Genomic DNA, 20,200 nt, shown 5'->3' with positions numbered 1-20,200 from the left:
AGTAACCAGAGTGATCGTGCATGCAGGGACTTTATGGACAACCACCAAAACTATAAAAATAAAAGCTAGAACTTTGAGGCGGTGAGGAGGAGAGAATTGGGTAAGAAATCTCACCAAATACCAACCAACAGCTTCCCAAGAATGTCAGAAAGACAAGACAGGCACTAATAAATTTGGACTGTGCTACAGTATAAATTCTATGTGTTCTCATTTCTTTTAAGAACTGATTTACATTTATTCACCCATTGAGGAAGGAGGACATATGCCATGGTGAGCTTGTGGAGGTCAGAGGGCAGCTGGCAGAGGTCAGGCTTCTTTCCACCTGGGGGACTTCAAGGATCAAACTCAAGTCATCAGGCTTGATGACAAGAGTCTCTACTTGCTGAGCCATCTGACAAGCCTTGCCAATTCTATCTCAGATTTCTGAAACATCATCTACCTCATTTCCCAATACGCCTCCTAGTTAGAAAAGTTGCCATTATCTTTGCCCACTTCAATCCCACAGGAGTGTGTGTGTGTGTGTGTGTGTGTGTGTGTGTGAATATATGTATGTTGTTACATGCATGTGCGTCTTCCTCAGATATCACCCCCCTTATTTTTGAGACAGGGTCTATCACTAAACTCAGAGCTCACTGACTGGGTTAGACCGACTAGCCTGCCAGCTCCAGGAATCCTGTCTCAACCTGCCCAACAGTGGGCTCACAGGAGTGTGCCGCTGCACTTGGCTTTTATGTGGGTACTGGAGGAATCTGAACTTGGATCCTCATGCTTCTTGGCAAGCACTTCACCAGCTGGGCTCTCTACCCAGCCCACAAATTTAGTCTTCTGAATGACTTCACAGTTCTCTACACACGCAGACCCCATTTTTCTTTACATACTAAGTAGACCAGTGTTTCCAGGAAGCCAAGCTTATCTTTGTCATAAATTCTGTATTCTAAAGCTTCACTGTTGTCCTCTAAGTGTTCAATTTCTATATTAGAAATGCTATTTAGATGTCCTCTGTGTGTGTGTGTGTGTGTGTGTGTGTGTGTGTGTGTGTGTGTGTGTGTGTGTGTGGTTTTTCGAGACAGGGTTTCTCTGTGTAGTTTTGGTGCCTGTCCTGAACTCACTTGTAGACCAAGCTGGCCTCGAACTCACAGAGATCCACCTGCCTCTGCCTCCTGAGTGCTGGGATTAAAGGCGTGTGCTACCACACCCGGCACATAGATGTCCTTTTTATTCTTGTTTCCTTATATGAGAGATGAGCTACTCGAGACTGAAAAGGACCACAGGAGGCTCCTCTAAACAACCCACTTAGCTGGCTACTCACTTTTCCTGTAAGGATGAAGTCACCTTCAAGTGCGTATTTCCTTCTAAAGCTCAAAGAGGATGAAATTTGCAAGATGTGCACATATAAATATAACTACATCGCACATATAAAAATAAGCCAAGTGTATAAGGCCATTGTTTTCATCTTTGACATTACAAAAGTGGATTTTTTTTAAATAGCCATTTTTCTAGTCTTTTCATTTCTGCCAATTTTAAAAGGAGTCCATATGTTCAGGGCTAAAAATGAACAAGGTTAAGCCAAAGGAAGTCAGACATCATTAGCACAGCGAGGACTTTAATACGAATTGAAAATGTGGCTCATACAATGATTAATGTACTACCTTAAGTATTCCACAAGACCTTTTTGCTGTAATGTCAGCAGAATAAGCTACGGATAAAATTTGTGAATTAAAAAGGGGCAAAAATAATGATGAGGTTTTTAAGATTTCTAAGCAAATAGATACATTGCACTCACAGATGAGAAGATTCAATGATGGTAAGATCTTAATTCTCCGTAAATTGATCTGCAGATCCCCCACAAAAATCCCAGCAGGCGATATGCATGTGATAAAATATTGCAAAATGATACTCCAAGATTTTTTTTTTTTTTAATGAGTGCATGTACAAGCTGGTAAAACCTGACTGGGCTTTACTCAGCTGTGCCAGTCAGGATATGGCCATTAGGCCGTAAAATTCCAGCAAGCTTTTATGTTTACCTTGAGAACGGATCCTAAAATGCATATGAAGAAGCCAAGGATGTAAACAGTAACAGCAATCTTGAAAAGCAGAACAACGCTGGCAGACACACACTGCCTGGTTTCCAGACTTTCAACTACAGTGACCAAGACAGTGAGGTGGCCGTGAATGGACAGAGCACAGCTCAGCAGAGGAAGGCAACCCACACAGTCCAGACGAGCACAGCTGACTGAGTTCCCTAAGCTGCTACGCAACCCATCAGTGGTCCATTTACAGCCAGCTTCAGAAGACAGTTCGTGGTGACAGAAATCAGAAGAGGGACTGTGTGTGGGGGGGGGGGGGCAGCACTAACACGTGGTTTAACTGGGGAGGACAAAGGTATGGACAGGTTCTATCTTAGTGAGAGACTGGGTCACATAGCTGTATATATTTGTCAGAAACCACATAACTGAAACACAGTCTGTATTTCACTGTAATTTTTTGTTTGTTTGTTTTTTTTTGTTTACAGGTTTTCTTGTACTTTGTGCTTTCCTGGACTCACTTGTACCCAGCTGCCTTGCTCCGAGTCCCTGCTCTGCTCCCTCCGATGCTGATAAAGCTGCACCATCCCGGCTTCACTGTACTTTTTAAAGGATTTATTGATTTATTTATGTGTATGAATGCCTGCCTGAGCTTATGTGCATCATGTGCATACAGATGTCCTCAAAGGCCAGAGGGTGTCAGATGGCCTGGAAGTAGGACTGAGATGATTGCGAGCTGCTGATGTGGTGATGGGAACTGAACCCAGGTCCTCTCCCAGAGCATTAAGTGCTCTTACCTAATGAGCCACCTCTCCAGCCTCATGTAATTTTTAAAACATATACAACAGTGAAACAAATTTGTAAAATATCTGTGTCTCAAAACCGGAAGAAAATATATCCATTAAAAGTATTTATCTATTTTAAAATATTTTTTCTTATTGTTTATTTTTTATAACATATATATGCTATAATCGGGGCACAAAACATTTTTATGCCAGAATAAAAACACTCACCTGTGCCCTGCTGGTCTACTAAGTCCTTATAAAAACTACCCTCTGAATCTGTAGCACTTTGCAGGAAAGCCTGAACTTTTTTACATCTTCCTAATAATCCTTCAGTCCAGGAAAGCGACTTATTTCTTCCATCCTTGTACAAAGTCTTAAAGGGGACTCCTGTGGCTCCAGACCTTTCTTGTTAACTCTGCCTCACCTGCTGTAATCAGAACAAACCTCTTGCCACACACTGCCACAGCCATGATACACTGCACCTCCACAGGCAAGAGCAGCCAGGCTAAGTGGCCAGGCATGGGACGCTCTCAAGCTACAAGCCAGGCTAAGCCTTTTCCTTCATTAAGAAGGTTCTTTTGAGTGTTTTGTTACAGCGACGGAGCTGAAACACATATCCTTAGTTTACTCCAAATAACCTTGTAGCCGTCCCAATATCCATGAAACTTCCTGAGATTCTCTTTGGTCCAGGAAGTCAAAACTATTTTCAGAACAATACAAAAATGCTGTTTGCCACCATGACTGTGCCGACGTGCCTGAGCACAAACCAAGGAAGTAGACACGAAATAACTAGAAGTCACTGTATTCTTCACTGCCACACACTCTGAGAGAGGAAAAAATGGGTTTTTACCAAAGAATGTCCTTGTCGGGGTACAGCGTTATGAGTTTTATTACATCTTGACCTTGGACTACGTGCCGTTTTCATATTCCATGTGATGAAACCGAAAGTATACACAACACACATCTGCAGCACTGCAGCGCCTCTGCGATTTTGAGTTGCAAGCTGAACTAGCCACTTCTCCATGGATTACCAGTTTTACTCAAATGACTACAGATAAACTGTGGTTGTTCATCACTGGGTGTGTGGCAGCCATTTTCCTGAAAATGAATTAAATGCATGTCATATCAATGAAACAACTTATAGATAGCATTTGTGACAGCCAATGCATCTAGCACTTCTAAGCAGAATCGGACTCCTGAGAAATACAGTTCAAGACCGTTCTAATGAGAGAACATAAAAAGCCTGTTTGGGGGCTGGGCACACCTTTAGTCCCAGCATTCAGGAGGCAGAGGCAGGCGGGTCTCTGTGAGTTCGAGGCCAGCCTGATCTACAGAGCGAGTTCCAGGACAGGCTCCAAAACTACACAGAGAAACCCTGTCTCGGAGGGGGGGGAGCTTGTTTGGGAAATTTGAAGAAGACCTAGATAACATAGAATTTGTTCCAATTGGCCAAAACATGATGATAAAAAAGAAAAAAACAACCATACAGGATGACAGAGGAAGAAGGAGTTGGGAACTTGAACATGACAGCATGCAGACTGGCCACCACTCTCCAGCTTTACACTGCAATGAACCTTTCAGGGTATCTGTCCCAGGAGAATATCCACAAGTACCTGAAAAGTCTATTCTCTTTTCCAACTACACGTCTGTGAGATCTTCTTCACATACTTCAAACACTGCCACAGATCAAAGAAGCAGAACTGAGAACGTGTTCTATTTAATCAGAGTAAATTCACTTTTCAAAATGTACAGCAATGCCACGTCTCACTCAGTTTCTTGTTTAGAAAAGCTACTTTTCATTAAAATGCTGTTTATCTGACGTGGCAGGTGTATTACCGGCGGTGTTTGGAGATAGCTCATACATACTTGCTAGCACGGGAACCACCAATGGCTGCCACTAACAACTTCAGGGCTCTCTAGCAAGCCTTTCTGTCTTCCCTCTCGGGCCCAGTCTCGTAACTGTGGGACTACTACCGGACACGTCTAGCATCACTGCTCCCACAGGAAAGCCTTCTGTGCTCCCAGGGCCCGTGCTGTATCTAACGCCTGTCCCCTGCCTGCCTCTCAACAAGTGTGGCCCTGCTTTATCCAGCAAACCTTCCTCCACGCTCCATCCCACAGGCCTCCCACGCTGGTCAACCCTCTCCTTTAGTTCCCAAACCTTTACTCGGCACTGTGCTCACCGAAGGCTGCCCACTCTTTCCCCTGCCTCCTCCAAGCTGTCTAAATCTTGCTGGTTCTTTGAGACCACCAAGCAAAATGGACAGAGCCTTGAATACTAGGCTTAAGCGTGGATCCTTTAATCTATACGCAGCAAAGAGAGTCTTCAGGCCAAGACAGGTGAAGATTTATACAGAATAATAATCTTACAACTTCAAATCCCTGAGAAGAGTTGAAACAACAACAAAAATCAGTCATGCAGTTTCAGGACTGTTCCACTGGGAACCCTAACCTATAATCTCAGACTGAGGTAGTTGCAACCGGAAACACAGTTTCTTCCAGATTATAAAAACGAACTGTAAAAGCCAAAGAACAGGAAAACAAAACAAAACATCCTTGAATGTAAGGCTTCTTTTTTCCTATTGATGAGCAAAGTCCTTTTCCTAAATGCTCTATCATATTTTCAAACAGCAACATGTAAGAAGAGCCTAGTGGTGTATTAGAGCTGAGAATCCCTTATCAAGTACTTCAAACCAAAATATTGTGGCTTTCTCCAAACACTGGAATACTGCTTATACATAGTGAGGTCTTGGGGATAGGACCAAGTCTAAACATGAGACTCACTTGTTTCCTATGCACCCTGTACAGACAGCCTAGAGGAAATGTTACTCAATGTTTCTCAGCATACCTGCATTCAGGCTGAAACCATCCAGTGAGAGCAGGATTGAATTTCCCACTTGTGACATCCGACAGTGCCACACTGCTTTGGCTTTTGGAGTATTTTGTATTTCAGACTTCTGGATTAGGGGTATCAAACCCACTTTGAGCCTTTAAATCTTTAGTGTCAAATTCAATGACTTCCCATGTATACAGTAACTCTTGAGCCTTGCTTAATATACGGAAAAGACATTAAGCCTGCTGACTTAACTTGGGCCTTGAGATCTGTAATGCCTAAGTCTCTCTGTTCCCACTACTGCCAGAGCCTGGACTAACCCAACCCCTCCTCTGCTGTGACTTCTGCCACTCTGAAACAAGGATCTCTGTCCCTCCACGCAGACAGCTGTCTTTCCTCTTGCGTTCTGTACTTCTGCATTCCCAATGCTACCTGAGACTGTATGTGTCAGTCACTCTTCTAGGCCCTCAAGACACAGCGCCCAGTCAAGCAAATAGCTCTGGGTTTACAATCTATAAGACGTGACAGGCGTGACACATGCTATCATGAGAAAATCAGGAAAATGAGCCGAGCAGAACTTCCTCTGAAGGTAACCAGAAGAGCGCGCAGTGCTGGCATGGGCTTCTCCGAATGCTGAGCGCTGCCGGGACACGCAGGGGGATCTACGTGGAGGGCGTCAGGTTGGCATCAGGAGCCATTTCACATCAACATTCTGATCAGATGCTGAAATCCCAGGAGAAAGGGCCTTCCTCTGAGATGACAATCTTTGTTGGGATCTTTTCTCATTCTAAAGAATTGTTCACTTTGGGTGCCATTTTACTTGTATTTCTAATGAAAGGTCCCAAATATTCCAGTTCTACCAAATCGAGATCTTTCCCAGAAAGACAGACGGTGGAGGGTAAGGGACGTCCGGACCTGCAGGCACTAACTGTAAGAGTCACTCTTGGGTTATGTTACTCATGTGCCCCGAGACACGATGGCAATGAAAAGACAACCATACAGATGCCAGGCAGGGAGATGGAGTCTAAGTAGAGACAGCCGTGCAAAGTCAAGAGTGAGGGACACAGATAAACCGTGCAATGACACTAACAGCAATGGCCGAGGTGATCCCAACGCTTCCCCAAGCATCACCTCACAACTGAAGGACCTAAGGCTCAGACAGAGGGATGGAGCAAGTGGCCAGGCGGCATGGAGCTAGGAGGTGGTAACAGCAGGTAACAGCAGGCTCTATAACTCTGCTCTTTAAATTGCCAAGATGCCAGAGGTCAGCTGTGGAGAGTATGGGGCATCCAGAGAGTCCTGAAGCTAGAAAGAGGTTCACTGTGAGAAAATGAGGAAACCTGTGAAGTTTTGGTATCAAACTTTGATAACTAAAAGTAGGCACACACCCTATAAATACTATGTGCGAAACCCTGTCATTTTTACCACTCACGGTCCCTAATACATCTGCTTTTATATTACAGCTGTTTAATGTATGATGGCTGTTCAATCCCTTCTCACAAGAGAGTTTACTAATTATTCGTTTCAATACAAAATCATGCACTTACAGAGACTACATGGACCAAGCAAAGACAGAAGGCAAACACCCCCTTCCAGGACTGAGATCTTTATCTAAGTCTAATAATCTGATTTTGTTTGCTTGCTTTTAAAAAAAACTTGTTAGAGAAATTACTCCCAAACGCGCTTCTTGGTTCCTTCCTACCTCAGACAGCCCCTAATGCTGGGGAACACAACCTCATCGACTTCGGATGAGACTCTTTTAAGTTCATGACCATTTCCTCTGCTCTCTGGTCTTTTAAGACTGCCTTAACCACGTCGCAGCCTTTACTTCTGAGGCAATGACTTTCAAACATAAGTAGATTTAAAAAAAAAAAATTAATATCAACATTTCCAAAGGATGTTCTACAAGACACTAGTCCTAAGGAGAAGCAATAGGTACTGTAGAGAAAAAGAATCCATAACCAAGCTAAGCTTCAAGTTTGCTGGGCAAACAAAGTTTATCAGGTTAAACACAGGACTCCAAAGTCTTCGTTGTTGTTAAGCATGTTTGTGGAAATTAAAGGACAGCTCTATGGAGTCAGTTTTCTCCTTCCGCCTTTCTGTGGAGTCAACCTCAGGCTGTCAAGCTTTACGGAAGCTCTTGTTAGCTGCTGAGCCACCTCACTGCCCCTTGAGTCTTTTACCCATGGTGTGGCTTTCCCTGAAGCATCGACCATGCTTAGAACAACCTGTGTGCGGACTGTGACTAATGCCAGAGAGTCTAATCCAGAAGTCAGAGAAGTCTCCACGGACTCGAGCCATAGCATACTCAAGCCACAGCATACTCAAGTCATAGTATACTCAACCATAGTATACTCAAGCAAGATACTCAAGCAATATACTCAAGCATAGTATACTCAAGCCATAGTATACTCAAGCCACAGCATACTCAAAAGAACTCAAGCATAGTATACTCAAGTCATAGCATACTCAAGCCACAGCATACTCAAGTCATAGTATACTCAAGCCACAGCATACTCAAGTCATAGCATACTCAAGCCATAGTATACTCAAGCCATAGCATACTCAAGCCACAGCATACTCAAGCCATAGCATACTCAAGCAAGCATACTCAAGCATAGTATACTCAAGCCACAGCATACTCAAGCAAGCATACTCAAGCATATACTCAAGCCATAGTATACTCAAGCCATAGTATACTCAAGCCATAGTATACTCAAGCCATAGTATACTCAAGCCACAGCATACTCAAGTCATAGCATACTCAAGTCATAGTATACTCAAACCACAGCATACTCAAGTCACAGCATACTCAAGCCACAGAATACTCAAGCCATAGCATACTCAAGCCATAGTATATTCAAGCCACAGCATACTCAAGCCACAGCATACTCAAGCCACAGCATACTCAAGCCACAGCATACTTAAGCCAATGCATACTGTCAAAATGGAGGCAGAGACAAGGCAAAGGGCTAGAACTCAAGAGAACACAAGGTATGTTTGGCACAGAGCTGGGGACAGCCCTGAGACTACTTAGTAGGTTTTCCACAATAAACCTAGAAAAGCAAAGACTTAGAAGTAAGAATCCTTTGAACTCAACTGGAAAAGTGCTATGCCTATGAAAAGATGGTACAACCTGTGTGCAGATATTAGATGTGAACAGGAGGATCTGTAAGGGACTTCCTAGTTTCTCCAAGACACTATGTTATTCTTCCAAATAACAAACCTAGGGTCACGGGCCTCACTGAGAAAGTAAAGGATGCTTACATTCATGCCAACCTTTTGACATATGACACAACACAGTCATCTAAAAAGTTCACAAGAACCACTGGTGGTATACACCTTTAAGGCCAGCATTCTGGAGGCAGAGGCAGGTAGAGCTCTGAGTTCAAGGCAGCTGGGTCTACAGAATGAGATCCAGGACAGCCAGGTTTGCACACAGAGAAACCCAGTCTCAAACAACAACACCACAAAAACCTAAATCGATTTAATGAAGAAAAAAGATCACACACATACACACACTACATAACTTAAGTTTATGATTTTGTGTTGGGCCATCCATATTCATAGCCATCCTGAGTCACATAGGCCCATGGCTGGACATGCCTGCTGGGCCATTTCATGTGAAAAAAAGAAAAAACAAACACACAGAACATATAGTTTCTTAATTTCAGAGCACTTCATGAACCTCTTGGGACTCAACCATAGAGCTCAGGCGTCGGTCCCGCAGTCCCTAAGCAACCCTGGTGTGAATGCTTCACGGCTGCTGAAGTCTGCAGCGTTATATGTCACTTAAAAGGTACTATTAATTTCTTTTTTAAAAAAGGAAACTGCTCTCAGGCAGTGCAGACTAAATGGACAATTGCACAGGCCAAGGGAAAAAGAAAATAACCTATTTGTTGGGTAAAACTCAAGTCGCTTACTCAGCACCCAAAAGCAGCAGAACCTGGGATGGTAACAGCCTCACATGAGATAATCCTGAGATCTAAGTGCGGCGTTTTACAAGCTGCATGGCTGCTGAATCCCAGACCGTCAACGTCCCGGTTCGGCACTCTGTAACCAAGCTACAAATACGGTGACTGTGTTACTGCAGTGGGTGGAAGAGTTTTCAAAATAAAAATCCCTTAAAACACCAACCTTCCAAGAATCACTATAATTAGGCCTAACTTATTTACTTAATAGAACCATTCCATTTTTAGCGCCTGCTCGCCGACAGCTTAAGGAGCAGAGCGCGTCCGTCCCCTGCCTTTTGGAAACAGGATGCACTTTTCCCCAGCCGGGCACCAGCACGTGTGTCAGACACACCCAACAGCAGAGCAAATGTGGAAAATGTGTATCTTCACACCGCATGACTCGGCTGTAGAAAAAAAGAAGGAAGCTCCAGCTTTGGGTCGTTTAGCAGGCAGGAGGTATGGTGCCAAACAGCACGGAGATGCTCTGCTTGGGTCTCTGGGAATGAAAGAGTCTGGCAGGCAGGAATCAAGCATCTATTATCCGATGTCCACTGGCAGGCTCCAAAAGCACACGAGGCCTGGCTGCATATGGGGAGGGAGGAGTCACCCAAGAGCCACACTCGGCTCAGAGTGTGGCGACAACCCAATGCTGAAGGCAATGTGCGCTTCAGACTCTTCCCTGGAAATTCAGTCCGACGTAATCTGTCCACAGCCACGTGTGCAGAGACAGTGCTCCCCACTGGTGGAGAATACAGTCTCCAGCCCGTTCAGCTTTTACCTTTGCCATCTACCAACTCCAGAAAGTCATCTACACCTCCTGTACTTGCTTCTTCAACGGCATCTACCTCACAAGGCAGTTGTAGGACCAGGGAGGAAACGTTCAGAAAGTGCCTGCCAGGTAATAAGCGCTCCATACATGTTAGCTAGCATAATCATTAATGGCTGACAAGATTATAGTCAATTTGTCATACCTCTATTACATTCAGGTGTCCTTGGAAAAAATTACAGACTCGAATTTTTTTCTTTTTAGTCAGGTAGGTTTACCACACCATTCATGGGTTTGTTTTGAGACAGTCGTATTCTGTAACCCATGCTTACCTGGAACTCACCATGTAGCCCAGGTTGGCCCTGAACTGGTGGCCAGCATTCTCCTGCCTCAGCTTCCCAACTGCTAAGATTACAGGTATGTACTAGCAAACTGACTTCTTGGGTTTTTTTTGTTTGTTTGTTTGGTTTGGTTTTTAAATATAGTAAATACCTGGCTAATTACTCCTATCACGAACCTACCAGTACTTGCCTGTAATTTCGGCATAAGATCCATCCTTTGCTACATAACAATTTCAAAGTCAGTCCAGACAACATGAGACCCATCTCAAGAGCTAGAAATACATACATACACACACACACACACACACACACACACACACAAACTTACTGTATACATCGCCACTTAAGACACATAAAGTTGAACTTTTCAACTACTATAATTGGACTCCCTCAGACAGTTATTAGCTATTTGGATCAGGATACATTTCTAACTTCTTAGTCAAGACCAAATTATAAAACACCATTATTCTTACCAGCATTACCCCAGCAGCCTCCTAACTGCCCTTTCCCTCTACACATCATGATAGGGAGAACTCTTTAAAGTCCAAATATTTATTTAGAGAGTGTGTGCGTGCATGTGTGTGCGCGCGTGTGCGTGCAGCATGCACATGTCATGTAACACCTGCGGAGGTCAGAGGACAACTCTGTGGAGTTGGTACTCCTGTTATACTTTCCGTGAGTTCTGCAGACCTAACTCAAGCAAGCCTGTGCCTCAGCCCAGAAGTCCAGATCTAAATTGGACACAGTCTTGAATGTCTACATCTCTACCATTCAGGGAGCAAAGCTGGAGGATTATGAGTTCCAGGCCAGCCTGGGATACACAGTAAGATCCTCTACCTTGAAAAATAAAGAGGAAAAGAAAAAAAAAAAAAAACGGAAGGGGGTCTGGCAGCAGCTAACAGCACCTGCTGCTCTTCCAGGACTCAGTTTGGGTCCCAGCACCCATAACTGCCTGTAACTTCACCTCCAAGACATCCGATGCCCTCTTCTGGCCTCCATGGACACCTGTGGTGCACACACACTGTTTAGAGAAAGAAAGGAGGCTGGGCCGTGGTGGCGCACGCCTTTAATCCCAGCACTCAGGAGGCAGAAGCAGGCAGATCTCTGTGAGTTCAAGGCCAGCCTGGGCTACAGAGCAAGTTCTGAGACAGCCAGAGCTGTTCTCTCTCTCTCTCTCTCTCTCTCTCTCTCTCTCTCTCTCTCTCTCTCTCACACACACACACACACACACACACACACACACACACACATATCTGTCTCAAAAAAAAAAGATGGAAAGAAAATAAAAGATAGATCCATATCTAATTTCCCTGTAAGCCCCATAGCTAAAAGGTCTACAGGAAGCAGTATCCACAGCCATCCTCTCTGTGGTTGCTCAAGCTACAGTTCTTCCTCAGATCCATACTGGTTTCTCTGACCTTTGAATGGAGCTCCCTCTATGTGGCACATCACTCTCCTCTCATCACTGCCCTGAGCAATGCCTTGTCATCTTCCAGATCTTGGTGAGAGTCCGGAGCGCTCCAATCAGGCCCTCCTATTCCAAAGCTATCGACCCTCACCATCCTCTCCGGCAGCACAAAATACAACTGCACTAAAATGACCGAAACTGCTGTTTAAGGTTGCTCTTGTCAAAAAGACAAAACAAAACAACAACAAAAACAAACAAACAAAAAACAAACTAGATTCCAAATCCATCTGGGTCCATTCCTATCTTTGGTTGCCACAACTCAAGTTCACCAACATAGGCCTGAGAAGTTACACACCGTAGTTATAGAGGAAGGTGATGTGATATGTGAGGGAGACACATCACACACACACACACACACACACACACACACACACACACACACACAAAGCCCCACGGCACTGCATTGGCTAACTTATCTCACACATTCCATTGAGGCAAGAACAAAAACCTATTGCTTTAACATGGCCAAAATAAACCGAAGACTAAACTTTCCAGCGCGATACTAAGTTTCTCTGTGCATCCTCAGGTGTTCCGTGAAACAGGAGTCCAAGTTCAGTGACCAAGTAAGTAGATACGCAACTAAATCAAAACTGCTGCCACATTTGGCACCATCCACCTCCCTTCTTGGCAGACTCCGAGAGGCCAGGAGTTGAGCTGGCCTGGGAAGAGTGATTTATCCTCCCACATTTAGAAGTGGTCCCCCCTCTGCAACAGAAACGCTGTACTGCTAATGAATTTTGAATTCTAACCTTGTCAAACCAGTACCCCTCCCTGGGTACTCGATCCACGAAAAAGAAAAATCTGATTCCTGTGTGCCACCGGACAAAAAAAAACAAACACCCCTGTCCAATTCTTCTGCGAGGAAAAAGAAAAAGTTGCTGCTTCCTTGCCTCCCAAACCAGATCCCTTTCTACAAAACCAAGGGACTCCTTGGAAAATTACAAGGAACTGACAGGCAGATGTTAAGAGGTGAAAGGCTAAGGCACCGGCAGATGTTAAGCGGCTAAAGGCTAAGGCTGTTGATGGAGGCTGCCCAGGGTAGCAGCGTTAGACGAGAACCAGCAGGCCCGGGGGCGGACAGCAGCAGTTCCCAGCCACCGGCCGCCCGCCGAGGATCCCAGGTCCCGGCGAGGCACGCAGGTTTGACAAACGCCAAGCCCCTACCAAGCAGCCCGGTTCGTCACACAGCCCGTGCCCAGGCAACAAGCGCCCAGCCAGCCCGGCTCTGCACTCCCGGGAGCACCGCGGCTCCAGTGCAGCCGGAGAGGTTGGCGGGGGGTCAGTGAACGCGCGTCCCGGGCACCGGCACCGGCTCCGGCGAGGAGGACGCCGAGGGCTCTGCGGTCCCCACGCCTGGCCCTTTGTTCCGTGTCCCAGCGGCGCAGGCCCCGGGGCTCGGCGGGCCCCTTGCCCTTCCTCACCTTGTAGACGTCGCCGTAGGTGCCGCTGCCGATGCGCTGGATCAGCTCGAAGTCCTCCTGGGGGTTCCGGCGGGACAGGTCGAAGCCGGGGTTCATGGCGGGCCCCGGGTGCCCCCCGCCTCCCTCCCGGCCCGGGGAGGGGGGGCGCTCAGGGGGGCCGCACGGAGGGAGCGCCCGCGGCCGGCCCGGCTCCGCCGCCGGTCACAATCGCCCGGCTGCACGCCGCGGCCGCCGCCGCCGCCGCCGCCGACGACCACGGACGAGCCGCCCGGCGTCCCCGCCCCCCGCCGCCGCGGCGCGGAGCCGGGTCACACCCACCAGGAGAGGAGCGCGCCCGCAGCCCCTCGCTCGGGGTGCAGCTCCAACATGGCTTCCGCCCGCCCGCTCCGCTCCGCTCCTCCGCCCCGCCCGCCCGCTCGCTCGCTCGCCCTCCCTCCCCTCCCGTTCCCGGCCCGCGCGCCACTGCGCAGCCGCCATCCATCCCGGAGGCCGCGCGCTCCCGGCGGGCCGCCGTCTCCCCCTCCCCTCTCCCGCGCGCGCGCGCGCGCGCTCCCGGACGGACGCTCCGGGAAGCGCCCGACTCCCCAGGAGCAAAGTTGGACCCGCGGCCCCCGGCCCTGAGCGGGTAGCAGTTGGCAATGTGCAAGACGGTATCCCACCTCACCCCACCCCCCAACTTTTTTTGTTGTTGTTGTTTAGGATCAGGTACTCGCCGGCTACCACCGAGAGAGCCCAGATCCTTTCTCCTGGGTTTCAGGGGGAGGAGGTAGCAATCAGAAAGGTGAGGCGAAGTGACACTTGGGGTTCTTGGGGTTGGCTTGACAATGGTGCAAAGAGGACCAGGGCAGAGCCCGGGGGGGGGGGGATGGTGAGTGGGGGGCGTGGGCGGGAAGCCAATGCAAAGCCTTAAGCCGTGATTGACCTCTGTCCCGGGAGAGGAGTGGATTATAAAGCCCGGGGCGGGGACTGTGCAAGCTGTCTGGCCACCTAACGAGGGGGAGGTTGCAGAGGGTGGGGCCTGGACCGGATCTATTCCCACACCTGAAATGTAAACCACGTGACCATCCCGGAGCTGCGGAGCTTCTACCCTTACCTGCCCAGCGCTCCACCCAGCTTAAGATCCAGATAAGCCAGCAGGACATCCAAACTTTGCAGACACACACTGTCTCTGCTTAAAAGTTATCTAAGAAAGGACGTAGGCAATGCGAAGGGTCATGTTGGGTTCTCAGTAAACTACTACGCATTCCCAAAAGTTGTAACTAAGTCGCTGATGGCCACTCAGGCGTTACAACGTTGTGTTTTTTCTTCAAAAAAGCTCTCCTAATCTCTTTAGGCACCATACCTCTTAAGGACTAATGTTCCCTAATGCTTAGCGGCTTCTCAGAAACTAGGTCTTCTCAAACCTGTTAAGGAAGAGTTGAACAGTCTACCCAACAGTTAACAGCTTCATACTTTAAAAAAAATTTTATGTTGCTTACAATAAAGTTACATATTTACTAAATTCTCAAATTGTTTACTCCAAACTGGGTGTGGTGGCACATTCTTGCCATCCCAGCACTTAGGGAGCTGAGGCAGGAGCATTACTGCAAGTGCTATTTATGGGGTGTTTACTTGAGTGTCTATTGACTAAAAGATGTTGGGGTATGATCCTCTCTGTAGCACATAAACAGGCTTCCAGTTGTATGATGTTTAATTCTCCTAATGTATCAGAATGTAACAATGTTGCTTACTTTTCTGCCCCAGGGGTGAGCATCACGGTTCAGGATAAACTTTGAGGCTGTGCTATCTTGAGCTACTCCCGACCTTGCCTGGTTTTTCCCAGCTTCTTTCTGCCTATTGAAGGCACTAGCAGGGGCTAAGGAGCAGGCCTGCCTTCTGCGTGTGCTGTGGGTGGAGAACTGTTTGTATTCTTTAGGCCAAACATGCAGATAATTGGCTGGGGACTCAGATAAGCAAATTTAAGTATCCCAAATCAGGACCAGCTCTGCTTGCTTTCTCTGCCCTTTTTTCGTGTTTAAAAAGCCAAGTTTCCAGGACTGAATCGCTTGCACTGGAAAGTTCTAATGGTTTCACTGTTTTGTTTGCTGGGATTATCATCTGTGCAGATAACCGAGTGTTTGCATCACGAATAGACAGACCTCTTTCAAAGGGAAAAGACATTTCAGCAGGGTTGGAGCAGGCTTTAAAGTTTTGTTTGTTCCATTTGGGCAGGACCCAACTACTCCTTTTTTTGCAGAGAAACAGCTTTTCGTGTAAGGGCCCGATGTGCCATATGGGTTAGGCCATAAATAAAAAGGTCTTTTGGAATTAACTGCTCACAAGGAATAAAAATACTTTGCGCTTCCCACCCCCCACCCCTGTCTAACAAGCCACTACTTCGCTAGAAATAACACTAATGATCACACAGTTGCTTTGAATCAGAGAAAGGGGTTCCATCTCCTATGATGAGAAACATCCTCAGAAGTCATCTGGAATACATCCTGTCAAAGGAGACTCACTGCTGTGCAAAGGCATCCATCTTATCCTTAGCTAGATACTGCCAGCGAAAGCTCATAACGGCGTGGAGAAAATAGTGGTATCTTCCAGTACCAAGTGCTTACAAGGAGCCAGGAACTTTCCATGTATTATCTTATTTAAATCACACAGCAACCTGATAGCATAGGTCATATTATCTCCTTTTTTTATGGCATCACAGGCTAATTAAGCTACTCAGGGTCACACAGAAGTCTCAGTTTTTAACAAGGGCAGCTTACTAGTGAAGACTAGATTCTCAGCCAACAATCTGTTCTGTTTATATACCATATCCTACCATGTTCTTTTTTTTTTCTTACAATGAGCCATACATCATTTGTGTAATGCGTTCTTTTTTCCTTTACGTTAAATTGATCTATGATGGACTTAAGCAATGAATATTGGATTCTGGTGGTAAGAGAACACAGAAAGAAGAGCCAGAGCACCTGCCGTCCAGCAGTTCACAAACAACCCGATCAATAAATGGGCTTAAGAAATGGACAGGCAGAAGAAACACAGATGGCTAATAAACACGTGAAAAAAAAAAAAAAGTCCATCCTCACCAGTCATTAGAGAAATGCAAGTCCACACTACACGAGATTCCATCTCACCCCAGTCAGAACGTCAGTCAGAAGGCAAACAAGAAATGCTGGCGTGAATGTGGACGAGAGGGAGCCCTTATGTGCTGGTGGGAATACAAACCAGTCCAATCTCTATGAAAACTGGGATGGGAGTTTCTCAAGAAACCAGAAGTATCTATCATATGGCCCAGCTAACCCCCTTGTGGGTATTTACCCATAGACTCCAAATCAGCATTATCGCAGAGATGGCTACATATCAATGTGCATTGCAGCACAACGCACAGTCGTTAAGCTATGCAACCGACTTAGGTGCTCATCAGGAGAGAAATGGAATAAGAAAAATGTGGTATAGATACACAATAGAATTTTTTTTCAGCCATAAAGAAGACTGAAGTTGTGTCATTTATGGATGCAACTGGAGACACAAAGCCAGCCTCAGGAAGACAGCATCACGTTTTCTCTCACTTGTAGTTCCTCTGTTGTATAGAGTCATGTAAGTCATGTGTGTATATGTTAAATGAAAGTGGAAATGAAAGTGTCTAGGGGAAAACGGAGGATTAGCGGGAACGGGAGCATTAGCAAGAAAAGGGAAGGGGAGCAGGGTGTAGCGAGGCAGTGTATGCTCAACATCAACTATGTTGAGAAAGAAAGACAAAACAGAACCATAGAAGCCCAGGGCAACAGCATTAGTACACACTGGAAGATTGGGGACCAATGCTAAATGGATGTTTGAAGACTGTTGAGGGTAGTCAGGCAAAGAAGGGGAGATGGTATTCTCTCGGAGAGCCCCTCAGCCTGCACAGCAAAGCTATGTGAAAAAGCTCGGCTGGGCAGCGGTCCTCACTGCCAGCATGTCCAGACCACCCTTCAGTTAGCCAATCCCGCCTGCTGTCCTGCCTTAGAAATTCTTTAATCCCTCCACTAGCTTCCATGTTCACTAGTCTACTTTGGTGGCTTCCTGATTTTAGCCCTCCCAATTTAATATAACTGCCACTCACATTTTGATACACCAGTGACTCTGCAACAGAAATACCTAGGAAGGCTTAGATCAAAGAAAGATCGCAGAGGCCGGAGAGATGTCTCACGGGTTAAGAGGACGTACTGTCTTCCAGGGGATTCTGTTTCAGCTCCCAGCACCCATTGTTGGATGACCCACAAACACCTCTAACTCTGGCTCCAGAGGACCTGATGCATTCATGTGAACATACACAGATATACATATTTGAATTATTTTCAAAGGCGACAACCAAGCCACACACTGGGGAGGAAAATCAAACATAGACCTGTATGTGAAATAATATGACACCACAAGTAATTGTGTGTGTGTGTGTGTGTGTGTGTGTGTGTGTGTGTGTGTGTGTGTTACACATATGAGTGCAGATGCCTGGAGAGGCCAGAAGAGGGTGCTAGACTGCACTGGACCTATAGTTACAGGCAGTTGTGGACCACATGATACAGACACTGGAGTTCTAGAAGACCAGTACATGCTCTTAACTACTAAGCCTTCTCTCCAGCCTAATTGTGTATGTTTAGGAGTGGGGACAGGAAGAGACAGGGGCAATGAGTCTTAAAAAGTCTGATTGCTTTTGTGGTTTTTTAAATTTTTTTTTGAGACAGGGTTTCTTTGTGTAGCTTTGGTACCTGTCCTGGAACTCACTCTGTAGCCCAGGCTGGCCTCTAACTCACAGAGATCCACCTGGCTCTGCCTCCCAAGTGCTGGGATTAAAGGCGTGTGCCATCACCGCCTGGCTGTGATTTTTTTTTTTTTTTTTTTTTGAGGTAGGGTTTTATATATCCCAGGTTGGCCTCACACTCACTCTGTGCCTGAGAATAACCTTGAACTTTTAATCCTCCTGCCTCCATCTCAAGTGCTGGAATTATAAGTTTGTAGAACATTAACCATTTTCATGTGGTGCTTTGGAATGAAGCCAGGGCTTTGACATGCTAAGCAAGCACTCAACTGAGTAACACCCACAGCTTTTTTTTTTTTTAAATCATACTTTTCAAGTCTTCATGAAGTATAATTAGCAATAAATGAATATATTTACAGTGCATGATGTGAATATATATACATATATACATATACACACATATATATTCTGAAATGATTATCATAGACCAGCTGTTTTTGAGAAAAAAAGAACCAATTTATGAAGAGGCTTGTAACATGTTAAGTTCTCCCAGGCTTCTGTAGCAGCAGAGAAGTCCAGAAGGTGTAGCCTGGCTCTACTTTGAGCCAGGCTACCTGCCTTTGGATCTCGTCTCTGTCTCCTTTCCTGAAGGACCTCAGGAAAGGAGGTCCTATTATTTCCTACTAAGGCTGTTAGGGACTACCACAGAGAAAGTAAACATAAGGCTAGTGTCTGGCATTACAGTAAGCCCACAAAGCACGGATGACCATTATTTTGGGCATATGTGAGAACGTCTCCCCGCCAGAATTTGATGGTAGGACTCTGTTGCTCAAGACACTGCACACTTTAGTCACAGAATACCGAGAAACCAAGATGACACTGACCATGAGGTGTCCTCTAGCTGTCGTAGTACTGGAAGGACTGTGCAGGCTGCTGAGGAGTGGAGAGGGAGGGCCAGTCCTAAGTGTGACCCAGCTGTGAACTCTGTAAGCGACAAGAACTGAGGACGTGGTAAGCTATGCTCATGGCTGCAATGAATGTTATGGGGGAAACCAAATGTATTCTGACTGGATTGAAAACCTGTTCCACAGTAACAAACACATGCCTGGCACTGAAAATATGGCCCAGCACCCATAGTTGGGAAGCTCATAGACCCCCCAGGGGTGAATCTACTACTATTATTTTGCTAAATAGAAATCATATCAAATTGCCCTCTTAAATTCCTATCTCTTGTCTCATAGATTAGTGGAGCTCTCACACTCATCAGGGAAGCTTCTTTGTGGGGTGGACTGTGGTTAACACAGAAATTCATGACTGGCCAAAGTGCAGAGAATGAGTGTCTATGGCATGCTCCCAACCACAAATGGGGCATTTAATCCATCCCTTTCCTCAAGGCTCAGAGACTTCTCCAAAGAGAGAAAAGTTTATAAAAGCCAGAGGTTGGTGAGTATGAGACAGTGTCTTCCGGACATGGCTACTTCCCTGCACTGATAGCATCTGTGGTTGCCTGTACAGGACCTGCAAAAAATCAAGATGGTTTAGCATGAAGTGGGGATCGGGGAATAGCTTACAAGTTCCCATCCCCAGCTGAAGAGCTATTGATGGTTGATGCTTCTGGGAGAGGAGCTGTCTGATTTTCTTTAGGATGTGGCCCTGATGGTAGATCAACTGTACTCTGGTGGCTCCACACAGATTGGGCTGGATGAGTTACTAAGAAAAAAAGAGAGAGAGAACATGAAGCTGGGAGCAGGAGTGGGTGGATCAGGAATGAGTAGGGAAGAAATGTAACCAATATACTTTTCTGCATGTTTGGAATTCTCAGAATTAATAAAATGTTTATGTAGCTTTTATCTGCATGTATGTCTGTGCACCAAGGAGGCCAGAAG

General features: G+C 46.1%; 1 protein-coding gene and 1 long non-coding RNA gene across 5 annotated transcripts in view; one reads left to right on the top strand and one right to left on the bottom strand.

The window, feature by feature from the left end:
• Map4k3 (mitogen-activated protein kinase kinase kinase kinase 3) overlaps positions 1–13,961 on the bottom strand; it is a 168,085-nt gene extending 154,124 nt beyond the window's left edge. For 2 of the 4 annotated variants that reach the window (XM_028855218.2, XM_028855220.2), the window contains exon 1: positions 13,592–13,961. In XM_028855218.2, coding sequence (XP_028711051.1) covers positions 13,592–13,687 — 96 coding nt within the window. In that variant the 5' untranslated portion in view covers positions 13,688–13,961. The remainder of the gene's footprint in view (positions 1–13,591) is intronic. The other 2 variants (XM_028855217.2, XM_028855219.2) reach the window with 2 other exon arrangements.
• Positions 13,962–14,145: 184 nt separating this feature from the next.
• Positions 14,146–15,092, top strand: LOC119086501. The gene is made up of 2 exons (XR_005089801.1): positions 14,146–14,372; positions 14,925–15,092. It is a non-coding gene; the product is annotated as an uncharacterized LOC119086501 (long non-coding RNA).
• Positions 15,093–20,200: the final 5,108 nt, after the last annotated feature.

This window comes from Peromyscus leucopus, chromosome 22 (genome assembly GCF_004664715.2).
Source record: "Peromyscus leucopus breed LL Stock chromosome 22, UCI_PerLeu_2.1, whole genome shotgun sequence".
NCBI classification, from domain to species: Eukaryota; Metazoa; Chordata; class Mammalia; order Rodentia; family Cricetidae; genus Peromyscus; species Peromyscus leucopus.
The sequence above is the reverse complement of the archived record's forward strand: the minus strand, read 5'-3'. Positions and strand labels throughout refer to the sequence as shown.